The sequence below is a fragment of the Seriola lalandi genome, unplaced genomic scaffold, assembly GCF_002814215.2.
Source record: "Seriola lalandi dorsalis isolate HSWRI2012SDOR001 ecotype SW California unplaced genomic scaffold, Sedor1 jcf7180002054816, whole genome shotgun sequence".
NCBI lineage: Eukaryota > Metazoa > Chordata > Actinopteri > Carangiformes > Carangidae > Seriola > Seriola lalandi.
Window position 1 is genome coordinate 1,125,124 of NW_019525369.1, and position 19,766 is coordinate 1,144,889.

General features: G+C 41.6%; 1 protein-coding gene across 1 annotated transcript in view; it reads left to right on the forward strand.

The window, feature by feature from the left end:
* Positions 1–17,337, forward strand: part of nfe2l1a (nfe2 like bZIP transcription factor 1a) — a 22,450-nt gene extending 5,113 nt beyond the window's left edge. The window contains exons 3-9 of the mRNA XM_023426229.2: positions 1,606–1,767; positions 9,260–9,430; positions 12,393–12,461; positions 12,545–12,691; positions 12,807–12,984; positions 13,527–14,201; positions 14,356–17,337. Of these exons, the coding sequence (XP_023281997.1) occupies positions 1,606–1,767; positions 9,260–9,430; positions 12,393–12,461; positions 12,545–12,691; positions 12,807–12,984; positions 13,527–14,201; positions 14,356–15,374 (2,421 nt within the window). The 3' untranslated portion in view covers positions 15,375–17,337. The remainder of the gene's footprint in view (positions 1–1,605; positions 1,768–9,259; positions 9,431–12,392; positions 12,462–12,544; positions 12,692–12,806; positions 12,985–13,526; positions 14,202–14,355) is intronic.
* The last annotated feature ends 2,429 nt before the right edge of the window (positions 17,338–19,766 follow it).

Below are 19,766 nucleotides of genomic sequence, written 5' to 3' on the forward strand. Positions count from 1 at the left end.
GTAACAGTGGATGAGCAACTGGTTCCATTTAGAGGTAATCTATTTTCATATTTGTAATAAAAGTGATTTTCACTATTGATTTGTTTGACTGTTTTCTGTGACACTGATACTAATCACTGATGCTAATGTCTTCTGTCCAAAGGTCGTTGTCCTTTCCGGCAGTATATGCCCAGCAAGCCAGCAAAGTATGGGATCAAGTCATGGGTGGCTTGCGATGCCAAATCAAGCTATGCTTGGAAAATGTAAGTCTATACCGGGAAGCCGACCAGTGGATGCCCAGAGAAGAACAAGGGGATGCGAGTTGTGCTTGATGTGACAGAGGGACCGAGGGGTCACAATGTGACATGTGACAATTTCTTCACCTCTTATGAACTCGGACAGCAGCTCCTGAAGAGGAAGATCACCATGGTTGGTACAGTTTGAAAGAACAAGCCTGAGCTCCCACCTGCACTGCTTGCATCAAAGGAGAGAGAGGTCTTCTCATCAAAGTTTGCCTTCATGCCCACCACCACTCTAGTTTCTTACCTCCAAAAGAAAAACAAGAATGTAGTTCTTCTGAGCACACTGCACACAGACGGTGACATTAGCGATCGTGAGGACAGGAAGCCAGTCATCATCCTAGACTACAACCGCAACAAAGGAGGTGTGGAGAACCTAGATAAGGTGATTGGAACATACAGCTGCAGAAGGATGACTGCCCGCTGGCCCCTGGTCATCTTCCACAACATCATTGATGTTTCCTCCTACCATGCCTTTGTGATTTGGAGAGAGATCAACCCGACCTGGATGTCTCGTAAGCAGAACAAGAGGAGGGTGTTCCTGGAGCAGCTAGGAAAGGCACTTGTAATTCCACTCATTGAAAGAAGGAAGGTCCCGCACAGAAGCCTCAGCAGCAGTTGTGAAAGCTATTCAGAGTGCAGGAGCTCCTGATCAACCTGAGGATCCAGCTACCACAGCCACTTCCCCAGCTAGGGCAAGTAAGAGGAAGAGATGTCAGTTCTGCCCTCAAAAGAAGGACTGTAAAACACATACTGTGTGCTGCAGGTGTAAGAAATATATCTGCAAAGGCTGTGCACTTGCATACTGCCCTACATGTGCTAATTAGTTGAATGGGTTATGTTATTTTTCATATATTTGTATTGTACATTGTCTTAAATTGTTCACTGGAGAAAGAAAAGAAAGAAACTGAGTCATTGGGATTAATAAAAATGCATTCAACACTCCTTTTTGCACATTTTTTTTTTTCTTTTCTTAAGCTATATAAATACAAGTGAAGAGGGAAAACTCAGGTATTCACACATTTTGTGGTGAATGACAAGTTGTTTCTTCAAGCAAGATGAAATTTGGTGTTTAAATTCAATTAAGCTGCTTATATTGGGGGTTTAGTGAAGACGGGTCATTTTGACCCGGAGGACACAGGGTGTATACAGAAAATGAGGACAACAGGAGGGTTAAGCTACCTGTCTGTTTCTAAATAGTTTTCCCTCCTAGCCTTAAAGAAATGAAGCATGTGAGCTATTATAGGGACAATGAATGTAATAAGCATTTTTTTCTCAATGAGAATAACGTGCCAAATTTTAAAATGCTTCATACCTTTCTCCACAGGTTCCTCACGCAGAGCTGGAGACTTGGCTGGTCCAGAGAGAGCCAGATCCTCTCCCCATGGAGTGTCCAGACCAGCCCTCCCTGCTGGAGAGAGCTCCTGCTGCGGTAGAGAGAGAGCGACGTGATCCATCTGTGGAGCCCAGAGCTTTACGTGATAATGAGGTACAGCTGTTTCATTCACACATTGTGGTTCATAACTTTTAAGGATTCGTGCTCGCCAATGTTCTTGTGCAACATCAGAGCGGGAGCGAATGATTGAGGATCTTTTATCATGTTAAATAGTCTTTTAGCCAAGACTAAATTGCTACAACTACTAGCTCTAAGCAACATCAGTGTACATTTTCCCTCAAATCCCACTTGTCTTTAATTTCTAGGAATTGTAAATTTTATGACTGAAACAAAAACATAGGATTATTATTATTATTAAGGTCTGCCATATTTCCCCTTTTCAACCTGAAAGTCTGGTGCCTGAGGAACTGAGTTAAGAAACTAAACTAGGAACTAAATGCCAGGGAAGTAGCATGTTGACTGTTTCATACAAGTTGTGCGACCACAAACGTTGTCAGACCAAGTTCATAGCTGTTCCGACTGACCACACTGCATAGGCTGCAAAGAGAGGGGGGAGTAGCAATAGCTCAAATCCTGCCCACTTTCTCATCACCCAACACGGGGCTGATCACTGTGTGAAGTGGGCATGGACGTCAGATTGTTGGTTTTGGAAAGTTACGTCTGGAAAGTGCAGGGGGCGATGGTTCCAAACTATTATTGACAAACCAAGTTAAGTTATTGATTCTGCGGGGTCTTGAACTGAAGAACTTCTGTGTAGAAACCGACACATTGAAGGGATGTGTTGAAAGGTCCAATGTCCAATATTTTTATTTCTAATTGAATGTGCTGGAGCTCAGAGCCTGAAGAAGAAAAAATGTGTAACTGTCCAGACACTTGCAGTCTGGACTGTAAATTAATGAGATGATAAAACTACAGCTATTCTAGTGGCTCTGAGAGGCTGCACTGAGGCACAGCAGGGATGTGAGCTAAATGCTAATTCTTGCATGCTAACACGCTCACAGTGACAAACATAGACTGTAAATAAAGATGGATGTAGCCTCCGTGGCGTCACCCACAGGTTTCTGAAGAGCAGTTTTGATACTCAGTGAACTGCCCCACTGTTGCCATCTTGGCAGTGCCAGACTCCGCCTAACTCCAAAAATGGTCCAAGAGGAGGGGTGTATGTGGAGCCCAAACATCGGTCAGTGCCGGTTTGTGGCAAGCATACGCTCACCCACCTGTCAGTTGAAGCGACACACCCTCAATTCTACATATCTTTAAGTCTTAATAAAATGTAAACGGGTGAGTTATAGTTGTCATGAAGGAGGGAATTAACTGTAGAGACCAAAACCGTTTTTGCACCAGGCTGTAAACATGTTTATTTTGGCTGTAAAGTTGGACATTTTAACATGGGAGTCTGTGGGGATTGATTCACTGTTGGAGCCAGATTCTAGTGGTCATTAGAGGAACTGCAGCTTTTGGCACTTTGACATTTAACTTGAAACCACGTGTGTAGGGTGGAGTGAGGAATGAAAAGTCAGGGGATCTCCAAAGTCATCAGACTTCAGCATGGCACTAAAATAAGTAGTTGCTTCTAGTTGAAATTAGTTTCCAAAGCCACACAACAGTCTGTTTGTCATACACTAAAATACACACACACACACACAAGATGCCACAGAGGTATAAAGGTTTATGAATAAAATGAAGATTTTACTAATTATTCATTTGTAAAATGTAAATGTAACAATTAGCATTGTGGAGAAGTGTGCCGTTTTTGACAAGAGTGTAATGTCATGTGAGATGATGAGTCAGAGTCAGATGAGTCAACAGAAAACCTGACCTCACCACTGATGACCTCATCAAGGAAATAAAGCATTAGAGACAGTACAGCTGAACAAGCTGAACTACCTGCTGTAGAGAACACACCTTTTAAATAAACACACAGCAGCCGGCGAGTCCCGGACCTTTAAAATCATTCATTGTGCCCGTACTTCAGTAACTTAGTTATTGGTGGTTGTCAGTAGCAACCGCATTTGTTAAGCATTATGTGAACAGGAAAGAACAAGAAGAGTTTCACACATACTCTTACTGTGCGTAAGTCCAAATGGAGTTAGTACAAATGATCTTTTTAAAGCTGCACCAATTAACATTTTCATATTAATAATGGGACTAATAACTGTGTGATATGTGAACATATATATAGATATATATATATATATATATATAAAACAATAGAATAATCATCCAACTTTGCACTTACTATATGAATTTAGCACGACAGTGGATTATTCTCTGCTTTATGATGCCTCTGCTGCCCGGAAACTCCTGTTGGACGAGTCAGCATGACGTCCTGTTTTACACACACTGTTGTCTCTTCACTCACATGTTGGGGATGTCTCAGGCCCAGGTACACCAGAGGACTGTGGTGAACTGAGGCTCATAAGACAGTGAAAGAGAAGAAACAAACATGCCTGGAGAGGAGGCATGGGGGAACGGCTCCAAAGACATGGCTGCAGATTCCCTTTACCTGTCAACACGCTATCCAGTGTGTGCTCAGAAAGCAAAAATAAACCTGATGAACACATGAACACATTCAGGCAGAGCAGTCTGATCTGTCTTACAGAGACTTGGCTCAAAGATCACACACAGCTACAAAGAGGCTACAGAACAATCAGATAGACGGAGATGAACATAGATCGGCAAAAATCAATAGGACAAAACAGTTCTGCTTACACAAGCAAGTGAGCACCCTGAACTGTCTCTTTTACACCTTTCTATCATCTGTGAGAGTTTGGACAAATCCCTCTTATTCTCACTAATGATGCTGCAGCAGAGAGACTGATCCCCTCTCTTCTGCAGTTCAACCTGTTTTTATTCTCCTACAATTTAATATGTATAACTTATATGGATTTTTACCAACCCTTCAGCAAAATGTGGACTGTCCAACTCACCTTACCCGCACTCTTGATCGTTGCTTCAGATCGTTGTTTATACCTCTAAGGCTGTTTGCAGAACGGCCCCCTGGGAGATCAGACCCTTTGCCTAAGTACAAGGCACCAGTGAAATGAGTGAGGCCTGTCACCAAAGTAGTAAGTGTTTTTTGAGGAATGAACTTTGAGAATCTTCCCAACCAACAGGACTCGGGAGTTAAAAGAACTGAGAGGATGTCTTAATGAACGTTACCTATTGCAGTGGTGACACTGAATTATTCCCTGAGGAAAGGAGACAAGACTAAAGAAATGATTGTTTGAGCCAAGCAGATTTTAAAACGGAGCTTGTTGTAGCTAATGGCGTGGTCCAGTCTTGGTCTGCAATTGAACTTCTCTGAAAATACAAATTATTATATTTTTAAGAACTGCACACAATGGCTTCATCTTCTTAGTACTCAACAGTTTTCTGGGTGAGTCAGTCATTCGGTGCAGATCCCTGAGAGCGCTTTAACGTCCCACTTGACTTCACGGTTTGGTCATTTGAATCGCAGGCTGAGGAATACGCTTTCTAGAATAGTTAGCGTTGCTAGCTACATAATTTGAAGGCCCCAGATGAAGCTGAATGAGCTGTGTACTGCCAGGACAAGAGATAAAGCTCTAAACACCCCAACAGATAGGTGTCATCCTTTATTTTCTCAGATTGAGACTCTGAACCCTGATATCTCGTCCTGCTGTTTTTTATGTTATTGTGAGACAAAGACAATTTTCCAGAAATTCTGTTCTACTCTACTCTGCCACAAATCCCCCCTTTAAGTCAAATAACATATGGGCGACAGTAGGTAATGTAAGTGATCTGGATGGCATCGCTGACTTCATGTTTCTGCTTGCATGAACTATGAGCTCCATTTATTAATGTCCACACCTCAGACATGTCTGGTCGAGCTTTGACCTATAAAACAGATTCAAGCACATACATTCACATATGTTTACATGACTGCTGATCTAGTTATAAAAGACTGTCAGAACTTTCAGTTCAGATACTGACATGTTGAAAATAAACTGTAGAACTCATCATGTACGCAGGGACTGTAAGACTCAGGCAGGAATTATACTTTGGTGTCGAGGATTTAAGCAGGAATTATTATTCCAAGAAGATCCATGCAAATATTCCTGCAGGTCTGTTGTTAATTCCAGAGGCAACAATGATCCATCATCTTTAACAACAGCCAAATAAACACGTTCCATCACTTCATGTAGAATCACACACACTAAACTGTGACTGCATAACATGCACGCAGACACAACACAGGTTTGGACCATATATAAATAACCCAGATACTGCCCTACGTGTTGAGTCTGGACAAACAAACACACACACACACACACACACACACAGTCATGTATCATGCAGGCAGTGTCAAGCAGAGCAACAGGCAGCAATTTACTGTCTGTGTTTACAGAAGAGTCACTATTCTTAGTTAAGACAGAGTTGGTGAAAGTTTTTGGTTCATGCCAGCAACAATATATATATATATATATATATATACCGGCATTAATAAAGCAGATGTGGGGGGGAATTCATCTACATATTTTTTTAGATCATTTTGTGTTTTAGTTTCTTCAGGTCTAAACATGTTAAAGGAATTATTTTCCATCTTGGTAAATACACTTTTATTCTGTGTGGTGGAGTTAGATGTTGACATTGCCAACACTCTTATGTCTGTATGTTAAATATGAAGCTACAGCCAGCAGCTGGTTAGCTTAAAGACTAACGATTCATTACTTTTAGCTGTTTATTTTGCTTGCTACGCTCGCTTGCTAATTACTTTTCATAGCTCTCAGTTGCAGCTGATGGTGTTCAGGTGTTGTAACTGGCTCTGGTTGGTGAGAGCTGTGTCCTGTGCAGTCACTTCATCACAGCTTGGGCTGATTATTGTGACAATAACTACACCAAAGATTAGACTTAGACCAACTTGTTATCCTATTTGTGTGTTCATTTTCCTTACAAACACAACATTTTTTAGTTTTTTTTTTTTTACCAAATTATAATTTCTGATTTTCAGAATTAGTTGAGCTTCTCCAAAGTTTTCATGTAATTAATTAATTGATTGATTAGTTGATTGACAGAAGAGTATGCTGCTTTTTTTGTCTTCTGTGGTAGGAAACTGAATATTTTCGACTTTTCCAGACAAAAGCAGGTTGATGATGTCATCTTCGGCCCTTGGGAGTTGTGCAGCTCTTTCCACTGTTATGTCACATTTTAGAGACAATAAGAGCTTAAAGCTTAGAACAGTATTTTTCTAATATTTGTATATTTGAAAAATGGAAGATATGTCCTAAAGTGCTGAAAGGAGGAAAAGCATATTCTGTGATGGTGAGCAGAGAAGAAACATATGATCTTAATGGGAATGAACACACACACACACACACAGGACATTGCAGACTTGACAGAGCACATAGAGATCTAAGTACATGGCAGACTACCACAGTCTCTCACCCTCCAACTGAAAGTGAATATAACAGTGTTTTTGAATTCCCCTCATGTATCAAATGGCACTCATACACACAAACACACATACAGTCACACACATGCACAAAACACCGAACTAGCTTCCTCCTGGCCTTGTGACCAACTGGCTTGTTTTGAAACCTGATCACTGGCCCACTGCGTCCTAACACACATCTACATTCTTCAGTTTTGCAATCCCCTCCTGTTTACTGCATCGACACACACACAGACACACACACACACACACACACACACACACACACACACTCAGATGCAAAGAGGCAGAAAGCATGCATGTAAACAAATGTGCACAAATGCATGAGGTGCAAACGTGCGCTTCCATATCCAGCAGAGGTACAGGAAAGATAAACGGGAAATCATGCTTGTGCCAAGAGGTATCAGCTTCATACAGTGGCAGTAAAATAAATCTGATCTTCATCTACGTCACAAGTTTATATAAACACAGTGTCTCTGAGCTTATATCACACAAACAGTTATAATAGTTTGTGTCTTTGTTGCACAGTGCTGGTGGAAAAAGTAAGCGAACCCTTGGATTTAATAACTGATCGAACCTCCTTTGCCACCAATAGAGCTGAAACAAGCTCTTAGGATGTCTGTTGTGAGCGGCTCCCTTCAGCTCACTCCACAGCCTCTCTCCTGGATGAAGGTCTGACTGGGCCACTCCAGATGGTGGATTTTCATTGTCTAGTAGATTTACTTCTCCTGAGCTTCAGGAGGTGGACAGACACCCAGACATTATTCTGTAGAGACCTTGATAAACTTGAGAATAAATTTTCCCCTCCATGATGTGGAGCTGCAAGTAACTCTCACACACTCTTTTAATCAGTGTTGGTTTAATTGAGCCGCCAGTGATCGGCTACGACCTCTTTTGCTCACCTGAAAATGATTCAGGTAATTTAATGAAATTAGTATTCTAATAAATAATATATTATATTATAGGTCAGTTGGTGTTCATCATTTCATAAACTTCAGAGTTCAAGTTGTATATGAAGTTTGAGTTTGGGTCATTAGTCAGTAGCAACACTTTCATGTGTCGAGATCGATCAGTGTCAAGAAACTGGGTCAATACTATTTGTGATTTTTTCCCAATAATATTCATGTTGTACACTGCAGTCTGTACTTGTATAGTTTGGTTTCTTTTGGCTAATTTGCTGCCCTCATGTAATTTGCACGGCACCTTTTAGCCCGTATGACGGTTTCTTCCACTTGTGCTGTTTTTAGGAGGTAGTGTACACCTGCTCAAGGGGCGTGTCTCTGTTTTTACAAAATCAAGAATCAGTGATGGTAAATGTCAAAGTCAGTAAAGACTTCTCAACGGCTCATCATCCAATCCTTGTCAAGTTACGTATGGTGGCGCCTGAGAGTCAACTGTCCTGAGCTTCCACAGTTTCATGACTTGACTTCATGACTAATGTGTCATTTCTCTACATTTAAGTACTTTTTGGACTCTTGCAGATAAAGGTAAAATGCTATAATGATTTTTTTTTTGTGGGATTATTAAGGATTATTAGTCTGATGATTTTGGCATTCAGTTGCACTCTTAATATGTGTATTGGGAGAGTGGCATAGACTCTGTACTGTATGTTACATACAGCTACATACTACATACGTGTCCTTACTTGCCAGCTGCTGCGGGTCCCTGGGTTTGTCTGTAAGCCCCCAGCCATGTCAGAAGAAGGTTAAAGCTATTCTAAGCCTGGCTGTCTGTCTCTGGGTAAAATTGGAGCCTTTACGTTCTTTACATACAGACTGGTGATACCGAAGACATAACTACAGTGTTGTACACTCTAGTAGTTAGTGTGGTGGTGTGTTACTCTTTCATAATTTTTTATGTTAGATCTCGGTGTCATTCCTTTGGTTGCCTTGAAGGCTGAATGGAATCACAATAAGACTAAAAGGTACCTGACCAAAACCAATCATACAAAAAAACAATTAATGCGCCTCTAAATGAGGTTCCATATTGTAGTGGTTATTATTTCTGCTTTACATGCAGAATGTCCTGGATTTAGGACCCAGTGGAATCAATGCTTTAGGAGCTGGCCTGTCTCCAGAGCTTGTGCAGTAGTGAACATAATATGTTAACCCACTGTTAAGGCGCAGTGGTGTCTCTTACCTGATCATTTGTCATTTTTGTCTCTGCAACCAGGAAGGAACACCAGGACGCGGTGCTCTGGATGAGAGGGGAGAAGAAGAGGAGGATGAAGAGGACAACCTGGCCAGGATGCAGCAGTTTTACAGTAGGACAGAGGGAGGACGACGACCAGGAGGTTCCTACGGCCGTACTAACAGAGAGCTGACTCGGAATGAAGAAGACCCGGTAAGTAACATTTATTTTAACGGCACAGTGACAATTAAATTACACATTATTTATTTTTGTGCTTTCTACTTTGAAGATAATAAAATTTTGGAGCTAGCAGCTGGTTACTGTAGATTTACATTAAAAACTGGAAACAGAACTGGCTCTGTCAGAAAGTACTGAAAATCAACAAAACACCATCTCGCAAACTCACTAATTCTACTAATAAATGTGATATCTTATTTGTTTAATCTCTACAAATGCAAAAGTGTAAAAATGACAATTGGCTGTTTTATGGGGAATTACAGTACCAGTCAAAAGTTTGGACACACTTTCCCATTCAAATGAAATGACTGGTACTGTGTGTGCCCCAAAACCTTCTGGCAGGGATCAGTTGCCAGACACACACTAATTTGTCACTAATTTGACATATCAGGTTAAAGGTCTCAGTTTGCTTGAAATGAACCAGGTCATCATCGCCTCTCTCTAGCTGCATCTCACCTGCTCCTCAAGCTCTGTCCAAAAGTGTAACAGCATCCTTAACTCATCTTTATAGTGACGATGCAGTGTGTGAAGACTTCAAAGAGAGCTTGAGAGAAGTTCAAGCCCTGACTACTTGTACATCAATTCAGACTTCGGAAAGGGGGTTTCAGATGCTGTTAGACAATCTGACGAGCACTATGGTTTAAGCACACTGAGGCCTTAAGTGTTGTAGACAGAAGTGTTGTTACTGTTTGTCCTTCATGAGCAAGAATGCAAAGTAGTCACCTGGTTATATTATATGAAAACATTAGCTAATGGTTGCGAGGAATGGCAACAGGAAGAAGTTAGTGAACATCACTTTAACTGAATGGGCATATCAGCCTAAGCCGTTTGTAGTAGACCATTAGCAATGCAAAGTTGTAGAGTCTGAATTGCTGACCGGACTATTAACCAAAGTTTTTCACTACCAGTAGGCTATCTCCTTTTTTTTGACATACTGCATATATGTTTAAAGTTGTGTGTGCGTTAGCTTAGGTGATCAGAGCGTCTTTCATGCTTGAAATCAGAGCCTGATGCTTCATCCTTAAACGCTGGACCAGAGCCAGCTCAGCAGAATAAGAAATCATGAATGACACACTATAGCAGCTGCACCCCAGGGTGCATGTTACACCAAGAGTGTGCTTTCTAACGCGTATAGCTATGCATGTGTGCGTAACAAATGAAGATGAAATAACTGCGGGCCATTAGCTTATTTCAGTTCACCTTCTGACATATTTCATAGCGGCATTAAAAATGATCAAACGTGGGTCACATAAGTCGCATCACTGTCTCTTGTTTTTAGGGCAGATCTGCTACCCAGGATCCACTTTTCCCACATTCCCTAGAGAGAGAGAGAGAGAGAGAGAGAGAGAGAGAGAGAGAGAGAGAGAGAGAGAGAGAGAGAGAGAGAGAGACAGAGAGACAGACAGAGAGACAGACAGAGAGACAGACAGAGAGACAGACAGACAGACAGACAGACTTTTTTTTTTTTAGAGGCCATCCTGCTCATGCCACCACATGTGGGTCACACTGAAACTACTTCTTGGTAAAGGGACATTCCCTAGAGGAAGCTTCTGGATAACAGCCAAACACTGACCAATAATGTTCACAGCTGGTCTTTATCTGATTGCGATGGTAAAGTGTTTTGGCATCATTAAATGTTAAACAATTAAACAGAAATGACTCCTCTAGGGATCCAGCATTTGTATCAGAATTTAACTTTTATACTCTCAGGAACAAGAAGAAGACCAGGTTTCAAAGTAGCCCCATTCCCATTCTAGCAGCAGGACTCGAGAGATGGCAATAGATAGATAGATAGAAATTCATGTCCATTAGCTCATATTTGGTAATAATAATAATAATAACAACATTAATAATAATAAAAAACAGTTGATAATAAATAAACAATAATAATAAGATTAGTCCACTTCCTTTGGCTGAGGTGTTGTATAGCCTGATGGCAGTGGGAACAAGGGATCTCCTGAACCTCTCTGTTCTGCAGCACAGTGAGATGAGACATTTGCTGCAGCTGTAGCTGCTTCTCTGTCCTGCCAGAATGTTGTGGAGAGGATGGTTGGTATTGTCCAAGATGGCCTCCATCTTACATTGCATGCGTCTCTCCACAACAGTCCTGAGTGAGTCCAGACTCCTGCCAAGCACAGACCCAGCCTCTTTAACCAGCTTGTCCAGTCTCCTTGTGTTCATGTGGGACATGCTGCTGCCCCAGCAGACTGCAGCATAAAAGAGTACACTGGTCAACAATGTCACAATGGCAGTAAGTTTATGTGGGCCACTATTTTGGACCCGACTAAAATATCTCTTCAACTATTGAATGGATTGCAATGAAATTTGATACATACAGTATATTCAAGATCCCCAGAGAATGGATCTTTATAACTGTAGTTATCCCCCAACTCTCCCTGTAGCACCTTCATCAGGTTGACATTTGTGGTTTTGAATGAAATGTCTCATTAACTACTGGATGGATTGCCATTAATTTGATAACCGACATCATGCTCCCCAAAGGATGAATAGGGACAAGATTAACAGCATACAGCCATACTGTAAACCTCACTAAAGGAAAGGGATCACCACCATCATTAGGATTCATCCTCTATGCTAAATATCATGGTTATCCATTTAATAGTTCTTGAGATATTTCACAAAAAGCCAAAATTATCAACCTGCTAGTGGCACTAGAGGGAAAGTCAGGGGATCACCAAGTTCAGTAGGATTGACCCTCTGGACTTTACATTTCTGTTCAGAATTCCAATCTATTCATAGTAGTTGAGCTATTTTAGTCTGGAGTGATGGACTGCCCAACCGATAAACAGACCAATAGTGCCATCCTCTGAGCCATGCTGCTAGCATGCCAAATAAAAACTGAAACCAGTGTCTTTATTGTAGCCTTTTCTCTCTAAACCTCCCTGTCTGTTTCTTTCTCTTCTTTCCCTATTTTCAGACTTCTTTCTACTTCCAGGAGTGTTTGAGGCTGTTGGATGAAACCTTTCCCTACACAGAGGAACAAGAGGTATTACCATAGCCTTAAGTTCTCTTGTGTCCTCCTTTGAACTTTAACAGTACTTAAAACGGTCGTTCTTTCTTGTCGCTCAGTTAAGTGATGTTGGCAGTAGAAGTGGAGACCTGGAACGTCACCCACCAGGCAGAAATCCCCTGCTGTCCCCCATCATCCCCTCTAATAACCCCTCTTTGGACCTGGAGCTCTGCTGGCAGGACCTACTCGCCATCATGGAACCTGAGGTAACTGGGAGGATGAAAGTAGATGAAATCCCATTTAGCAAAAAAGAATAAGATGCTGAGATGAATAAGCCAAGATGCAATGAATTTAGATCAGTTTTGTATCTTTCCTCTCCAGAACACAGATGTTGATGATGACATGATGACATCATTTGACCACGCCCCAGATTCAAGACCATCTGGGACCCCTTGGGGTGTTGGGTCTGCAGCTCTGCACCAAAACTGTAACAACCTTGACAACGGCATAACAGACGTTGATCAGGAGGTCCCTCTAATGGAGACTCCAGTGCAGCATGGTAATTCAATTCAAAAGTCTAAGTTTGGTGTAAGAATTCATAGCCAGTATTCTTACACTTCAAAAACTCAACAATTGAGCTTAATGATTGATTCATGACAACAAAATTGTCAAACTGACTTGTTTCTGAAGCTGTTGACCACACTCATAGCCTTCCTCAATGGATGGAGTTGATCATTTGTCATTTGAAGCTGGCTTAGTCATCATCACTTCACCACCAAAATTCTGTACATTGGCCATGTGATAAGATCGAAACTATTTTAATAACAAATGAGACTCCATTTACTGAACAACCACAATGTGTGGTTGAAAACTTATAATAATGATAATATAATAATATAATGTAATATATCTTTAAGAGTAAGCTAAACCTTGTGTTGAGATTTTTTTTATCAACGTCTTCAAAAATTATCCCAAGTGAAAATAGACAGTAAACAATCTTGTTTTTCTTATTTTCTGAATTTTCCATTAATGAATGGAAAAGTGCTGTTGCATTTCCAAAATTCTTCATTCTTTTCAACAGTGCCCTTCCTTTCTCTCCAGGTTTGTTGCAGTCTCCAAGCCAGTCAGTGCTAGAGCCAGCCCTGCTTCCCCTCATCCCCAGTGCAGAGTTGGATGACCACAGTTCAGCCTTAAACACAAGGGACATTTTGAAAAACACAAACATGAATACCTTGCACAGCCCTCCAGATCACATGGATCTCTTGGGAGAGGATCCTTCAGATTTCTACATGGGACAAAATGCTGAAGATAACTCAAGTCCCCTAAACATAAACCTGCTGGCACAAGATATTGTAGATAACATGGAAGCCAGTCCGGGTTTACAGTATGATCTCTACCCTGAAGACACGGCTAGCTTTAATGTTAATTTTCATTTGCATGACTTAACACCTTCTAGTTCTGCCGCATCTCTGGGGGGTAATAATATGACCCAAGACCTTCTGACATCTCCCTCCAGTGTCTTTTTGGTTGACGAGGAGGATATTGGGGATGACGATGGTCTCCCTAGCCCACTTAGTGACCTCATAGTGGATGCTGCCATCTTAGATGAGAGGAGATTGTTGGACATAGCTTTGGAGGAAGGATTCAGTCCGGAGATGGCAGCCAGGCTGGAAGAGGAGGGCTACCTGGACTGTGAAGTAGCCAAACAGGACACTGGCAGAGATGATGACCACTCAGTCGCAGAAGATCCATGTGAACCAAGAAGCCATCAACAAGGTAATTAAACACGTATTTTTAATATAAGTATATATATATATAAGTATTTTTCTGCATCTGTGTACCTTTTTTCAAGAGCACACTAATGCTAAATTCAAGTCCTTACTATAAAACTGTAGAACTTACCTTGACTTTTCATCTTCCCTCCTCCTAGACGGTGAGGAGGAGGCAGATTCCGACTCTGGTCTTTCCCTGGACTTCAGCCACAGTCCTGCTTCTCCAAGTGCCTCGGAGACCTCCTATTACTCCTCTTCTTCCTCCTCTTCATCAACCACCTCTTCATCCTGTGTGTCAGCTGTGGAAAGTCCATACTACGAAGATGAAGATGAAGATGAAGATGCTGAGGCTGAGGAAGGGTTAGTTAGTTCGGACATGGAAGTGGAGGTGACAATAAAACAGGAGGAGCTCGAAGAGGAGGAGATGGGAGCAGTAGGAGGAGGGTTTCCTGAAGATGTTAAACTCTTTCCTGCCAACTATGGTGATCGCAAGCTGTTGAATGGCTTTCCGTGGCTGGAGCATATCGGCCATGATCACACGTACAACCAGCCCTGGTCCTCCACCTCCCCTCCATCCCTTGGAAAGATGCCCACCAAACACACCAAATCCTCCCAGCGACATCACAACCGCAGGCATTACCACTACTCCTCCTCCAGACACATCTCTGAGACCAAAATGTGGAGCAGAGATGAACGGCGTGCACGCGCCTTGAAGATCCCTTTTTCCAATGAGCTGATTGTAAATCTGCCAGTGGACGAGTTTAATGACTTACTGACCAGTTTTCCGCTAGGCGAGCATCAGCTTGCCCTCATCAGGGACATACGACGCCGTGGTAAGAACAAGATAGCTGCCCAGAACTGCAGGAAGAGGAAGATGGGCGTACTGCTGGGACTGGAGGATGAAGTGTCTGGTTTGAGGCGCCACCGTGTGCGGCTGCTTCGAGAGAAACAAGACGCCCTGAGGAATCTGCAGGAAATGAAACGTCGACTGAACACCTTGTACCAGGAAGTCTTTTCCCGGCTAACGGATGAGGACGGAAGGCCACTGGATGCTACAGAGTACATGCTTCATTTCGGTGACAATGATAATGTTGTGGTGGCTTCGCGCGAACAAGAGGCATGGCTGCCACAGACTGGAGAAAAAACAAGCAAGAAACAGAGAAATAAAAAGAAGTGAGGAGGTGGACAAGCCAGGAATATTCTCACAGGAGTTTTGGGCATTATAAAATGCAAGGAGAGTAAAGAGATTCCTTAAGAGGAATGATGCAGTTGTCGATGAAGGAACACAGGAATTCTTTATCTGGTGTCAAAGGAAGATGATAAAAAATACCATTAAATCCTTTAACATCCAAACAGATATCCCTGATGGTTATGTTGATGATAGGACAACCTTTACTCCAGGATGTGTTGCTCTCCATTCTTCACTATAAACATTTTCTACACTGGGAAAGCACTTGAATCCAACTCTTATGTTTACATAACACTGAGGTAAATCTAGGCCGCTAAAAAAAGTCAATAGAGGACTTTGGACCAGAATATAATGAAGTCTTCTATGCAAAATCCTGCTCTCAGTTGCCAAAGAGACTTGAAAATATTAAAGAAGCCATCAGGCTGGTCCCTGACTGTCGGCTAATTTAGACAATCGTGTGACACTGAAAGTGCTCGGAGATGGGGAGAAAGAATATGAAGAATTCGGTGGACAAGGAGCCTGGAGCTTCACCAGTTTTCACACCTGTGCATACCTGATCACTCATTAAAGAAAGTGGGCTGTTGGATTGTTGAAGCCAGCCCGTCCCAACACCACAGACTGAACAGACTGAAACAAACTATTTGTTATACACTGATGAACTGACTGAGGAATTACTTTTTCGCCCGTGTACTAAAAGGATGCATGATAGCATGTGGATTTCAACTGTGCCTTTTGATTATGTTTTTATGTTTTACAACACACCTATTTGTCTGTGAGGCTATATCCTATTGTCTTGTTCAAACAAGATGGTGGTAATCTGTGTTTCAACCATAGCTGAAGTTGAAGCTGACATTCAAAACAGGACTAAAGCCTGCTGTCACTCTTGGCAGGTCTGAAACACATGGGATAAATATAGACAACAGTGGAGTTAAGTCGTTAAGCTATTAATGTTCAAAGATTGATGGGGATGGAAGTGTAAGTCAGATTCCACAAATACACATTGAACTGACTCAGTAAAAATGTCAGATTTGAACAGACTGATAAATTCAAATTCTAACATTTCTCAAAAGTGAAGGCTAGTTTGTGTTTGAGTTGTTTTAAGTTAGCATGTCACCCTCTGGTGGTCGTGCACAAAGAGAACGGCATAGAGATTCTGATGAAATTATTACTGCAAGGGAAATGGCAACAAAGTTTACCTAATGTACAGTGTTCTATATTGTGGTTGGGAAAGACGTCTATTCAAAGGTAGTAGGGGAAGTCATGTGACTAATAATAGTAAATTTAGAGTTTCTCAGGGATTAGCATAGTCAGAAGAACATGCTAATAAATACTTTTACTCCATGTGTAGTCACAACACATTCAGTTTTCAATACAGTAACTCAGTGTTTGTTTGTTTGTTGTTGGGTTTTTTTTTTAAGCAGGAGTAGTAGTAGTAGGTGAACAGTACTTGTACTAAAAAAAAAAAAAAAAAACTACTGTACTACCTGTGCCCCTTGCATAGCAAAGACATGCACTGGAATTAAATGGGTTGCACCAAAATCCCATTTTATATCCTGCAGACATGTCTGTCACTACCACTGATGGAACAAGCCTCTGTTTGTTGTTGTGGTTGTTGTTGTTAAGTGTTTACTTTTTATGAATGCCCATTTGTGCTTGTTGGTATTCAAAAACTTCTCAAACCTCATCTTTGGTATTATTAAAAACATCTTTGGGTGTTAGTTGAGTTGCGTCTCTGGTATTTAATAGCAGAAATCACGGCTATCAGATGTGGCTATTTGTTCATTTTAACTGGGTCTGTCTGTATAAACTGAACCTTAGCCATTATGGGTATTGTAGGGACAGATGGCACAGGTTTTGGCTGTACTCAGAAAAATTGTAAACATTCAGGTTATGTTCGAGACTTATACCATGTTGATGCCAACTATAAAAGGTGGTTTTTAATAATGTGAAACTTGAAATGAAAACTCATTTTGTCAACACAGAAACGGACCCACTGGCAACACAAAATAAAGGCCAACATTGGTGTTGATTATCTCACAAAGCTCTCATAGCTGTGGAGATTATATCTTCCCCACTGTGTACCATTCAAAACCACAGTACAAACAGTTATGAAAACGAAAAACCTTTATTGTCCAAAACAGACAATCAAAGGAAGATCAGCAATGACAGTGACATTCCAAGGAAAACCAATATACAAGCAACAAGACAACACAAGCTAATACGCTAAATACAGAGAAAAGTTTCTGAGACAAGATAGAAAATCTAACCAGGAGACCCGGGTACAGCTAATTCAATCCCTTCCTGCCAATGGTGAAGTGTGACGAAGGGCAGTTGAGGTTTCAGTCATAATACTGACGTACACAGTGAAGAAACTCGAGCGTCCCACAGGCCAGAAAAAACAGACAAGAAGAAAGGGTAGGATTAGACCTGGGATAGAGATGCTTAACAACAGCGTAGGCAATTATCACAGCTAGCTTAGCGTCAGATGTTTGACTGCAAATGCTAAAAACTGTATTTACAGCTGAGCCAAAAAGCAAAAATGATTCCCACGTACTGACCTGTAATTCAGCCTCAGAGGTACTGTGAGAATTTTGATATGCTTACACACTCTGTGGTCGCTTGTTGGGGCTGTGAACACGTCTTCCATCACGTATTACCAAGGGTTAGAGCTCATTAAAATATTAATCAAATTCTGTGGAAAAAGGGTAAATATTTAAAAATAGCTGTCGAGGGGTGGTGACATGAGGCGGGCGAAGCAGAAAAGACCACAAATGTCCACTGGGAATAGAAAAATATAATTAAGGAAAAATATTTTCAGAGTGAAATTCTCTCTTCAAGATCGGTTCTCAAAGCAGCAGCAGGCCACCCGAAGCAAACAGTTCAGAGACAGGGGATTTGAACTAGCTAACCCGGGTCCGCTAACAGAGGAAGCTACAATATTAGCTTTAATACAGTATACCTGGAAATAAGCACAGCCGGGCTACATTCAACACATAGAACGCTGGAAAACGTTAGGATACGCAGGAAAACACCAGAGAAAAGACCTCTCATATAAAGTGATTATGTTAATCATGCTGAAGTTACAGTACTAATCTATTTTATTTTTTTGCAAATATCAAAATGTGTGTTGAACACAGGACGGTCTGCAAGCAAGAGGAACCATATGGACTACTAAAAAAAAATGTGCTGAACTATCATGTCTTGAGTGTTGCCCGGCCGGTGCAAGCTAAAATAATACAGCCTAGAAAACACACGTGCCTATGTGTGTGTGAAGGTTAAAAACAAGGATTTGGAAATGAATTTTATTTAACATACTTTCAATCATCTCCGGTAGCAGTTAAACCCAGTTGTGTCTGTCATGGAGCACATGTCTACTACGTGATGCAGAGGAAACCTCCAGCCACCAGCCAATGCGGTAGGAGAATTTAACGAACCGCTCTAACCTGTTCATCGGCCAAACGAGCTCATTGGCTGGTTTTGTGCTGAATGCACCAACTACAGACAACAATCTACCAGCAAATGGCCGGTCAATCCCCACACTGACAGTTACACAGCAGTCCTGACTTCTCAGACCCAGTCCTGACCAACACTGTCACTACAGGTACAGGAGGTGTGAAAACATGATGATCACCTGCCAGAAAAGCTTGTTACAGCAGCTCAATGATAGTTGTACCTTGTGTATAAAATGGAGGAGCTACCTCCCGTCATTCAAACCAACCCAGCACTCTGATTACAGCCCGACCAATTCGGGAAGTTCTGAGGCCGTCGTCTGCTGATGTTCATTTCTTTGCACAAAACAGAATGATGACACTTTTTTGAAACTTATCTCTACTTCAGTTCTTGTCATTTAAAAAGGACAGCATATCGCAAGGTTATCACAAGGATAACAAAACGTATTTTGCTTTCCTAAATGCCCCCACGCTTCAGATTTCCAAAAGAAATCCATTAACACAATCGTTTAACAGGACAATGGTGCTCCAACAGTTAAAATCAGACATCTATTCTAGCTGTATGACGAGTTGAGTCTGAATGATCAGTTGGTTCTTGACTCTTCTCCCCTCTAATCTACAGGTCAAAGGGCATCTGACCTTCTTGGTTTGACATGAGCCTTTGGACTGCCGTTCGTCACTTCTTGCACCAGTGCAACACTAACTGTTCACCTGAAGTAAAACAGTGTGTTGTGCCGATCACTGAGGGGAAATTAAAACCAACCAGGTGCTGATCTTGTTGGAGCCGTTCGGTGTGCGACAAGTAACCAACCAGCCTCGGATCCAGTAAAAGAAACATTTTAAGAAAATGGCTGAACTAGCATGAAGAGTTTGGGAATCAAAACTACGCCACAGCGACCTGAAAATGAAACTGAAGTCTGCACTCACTACC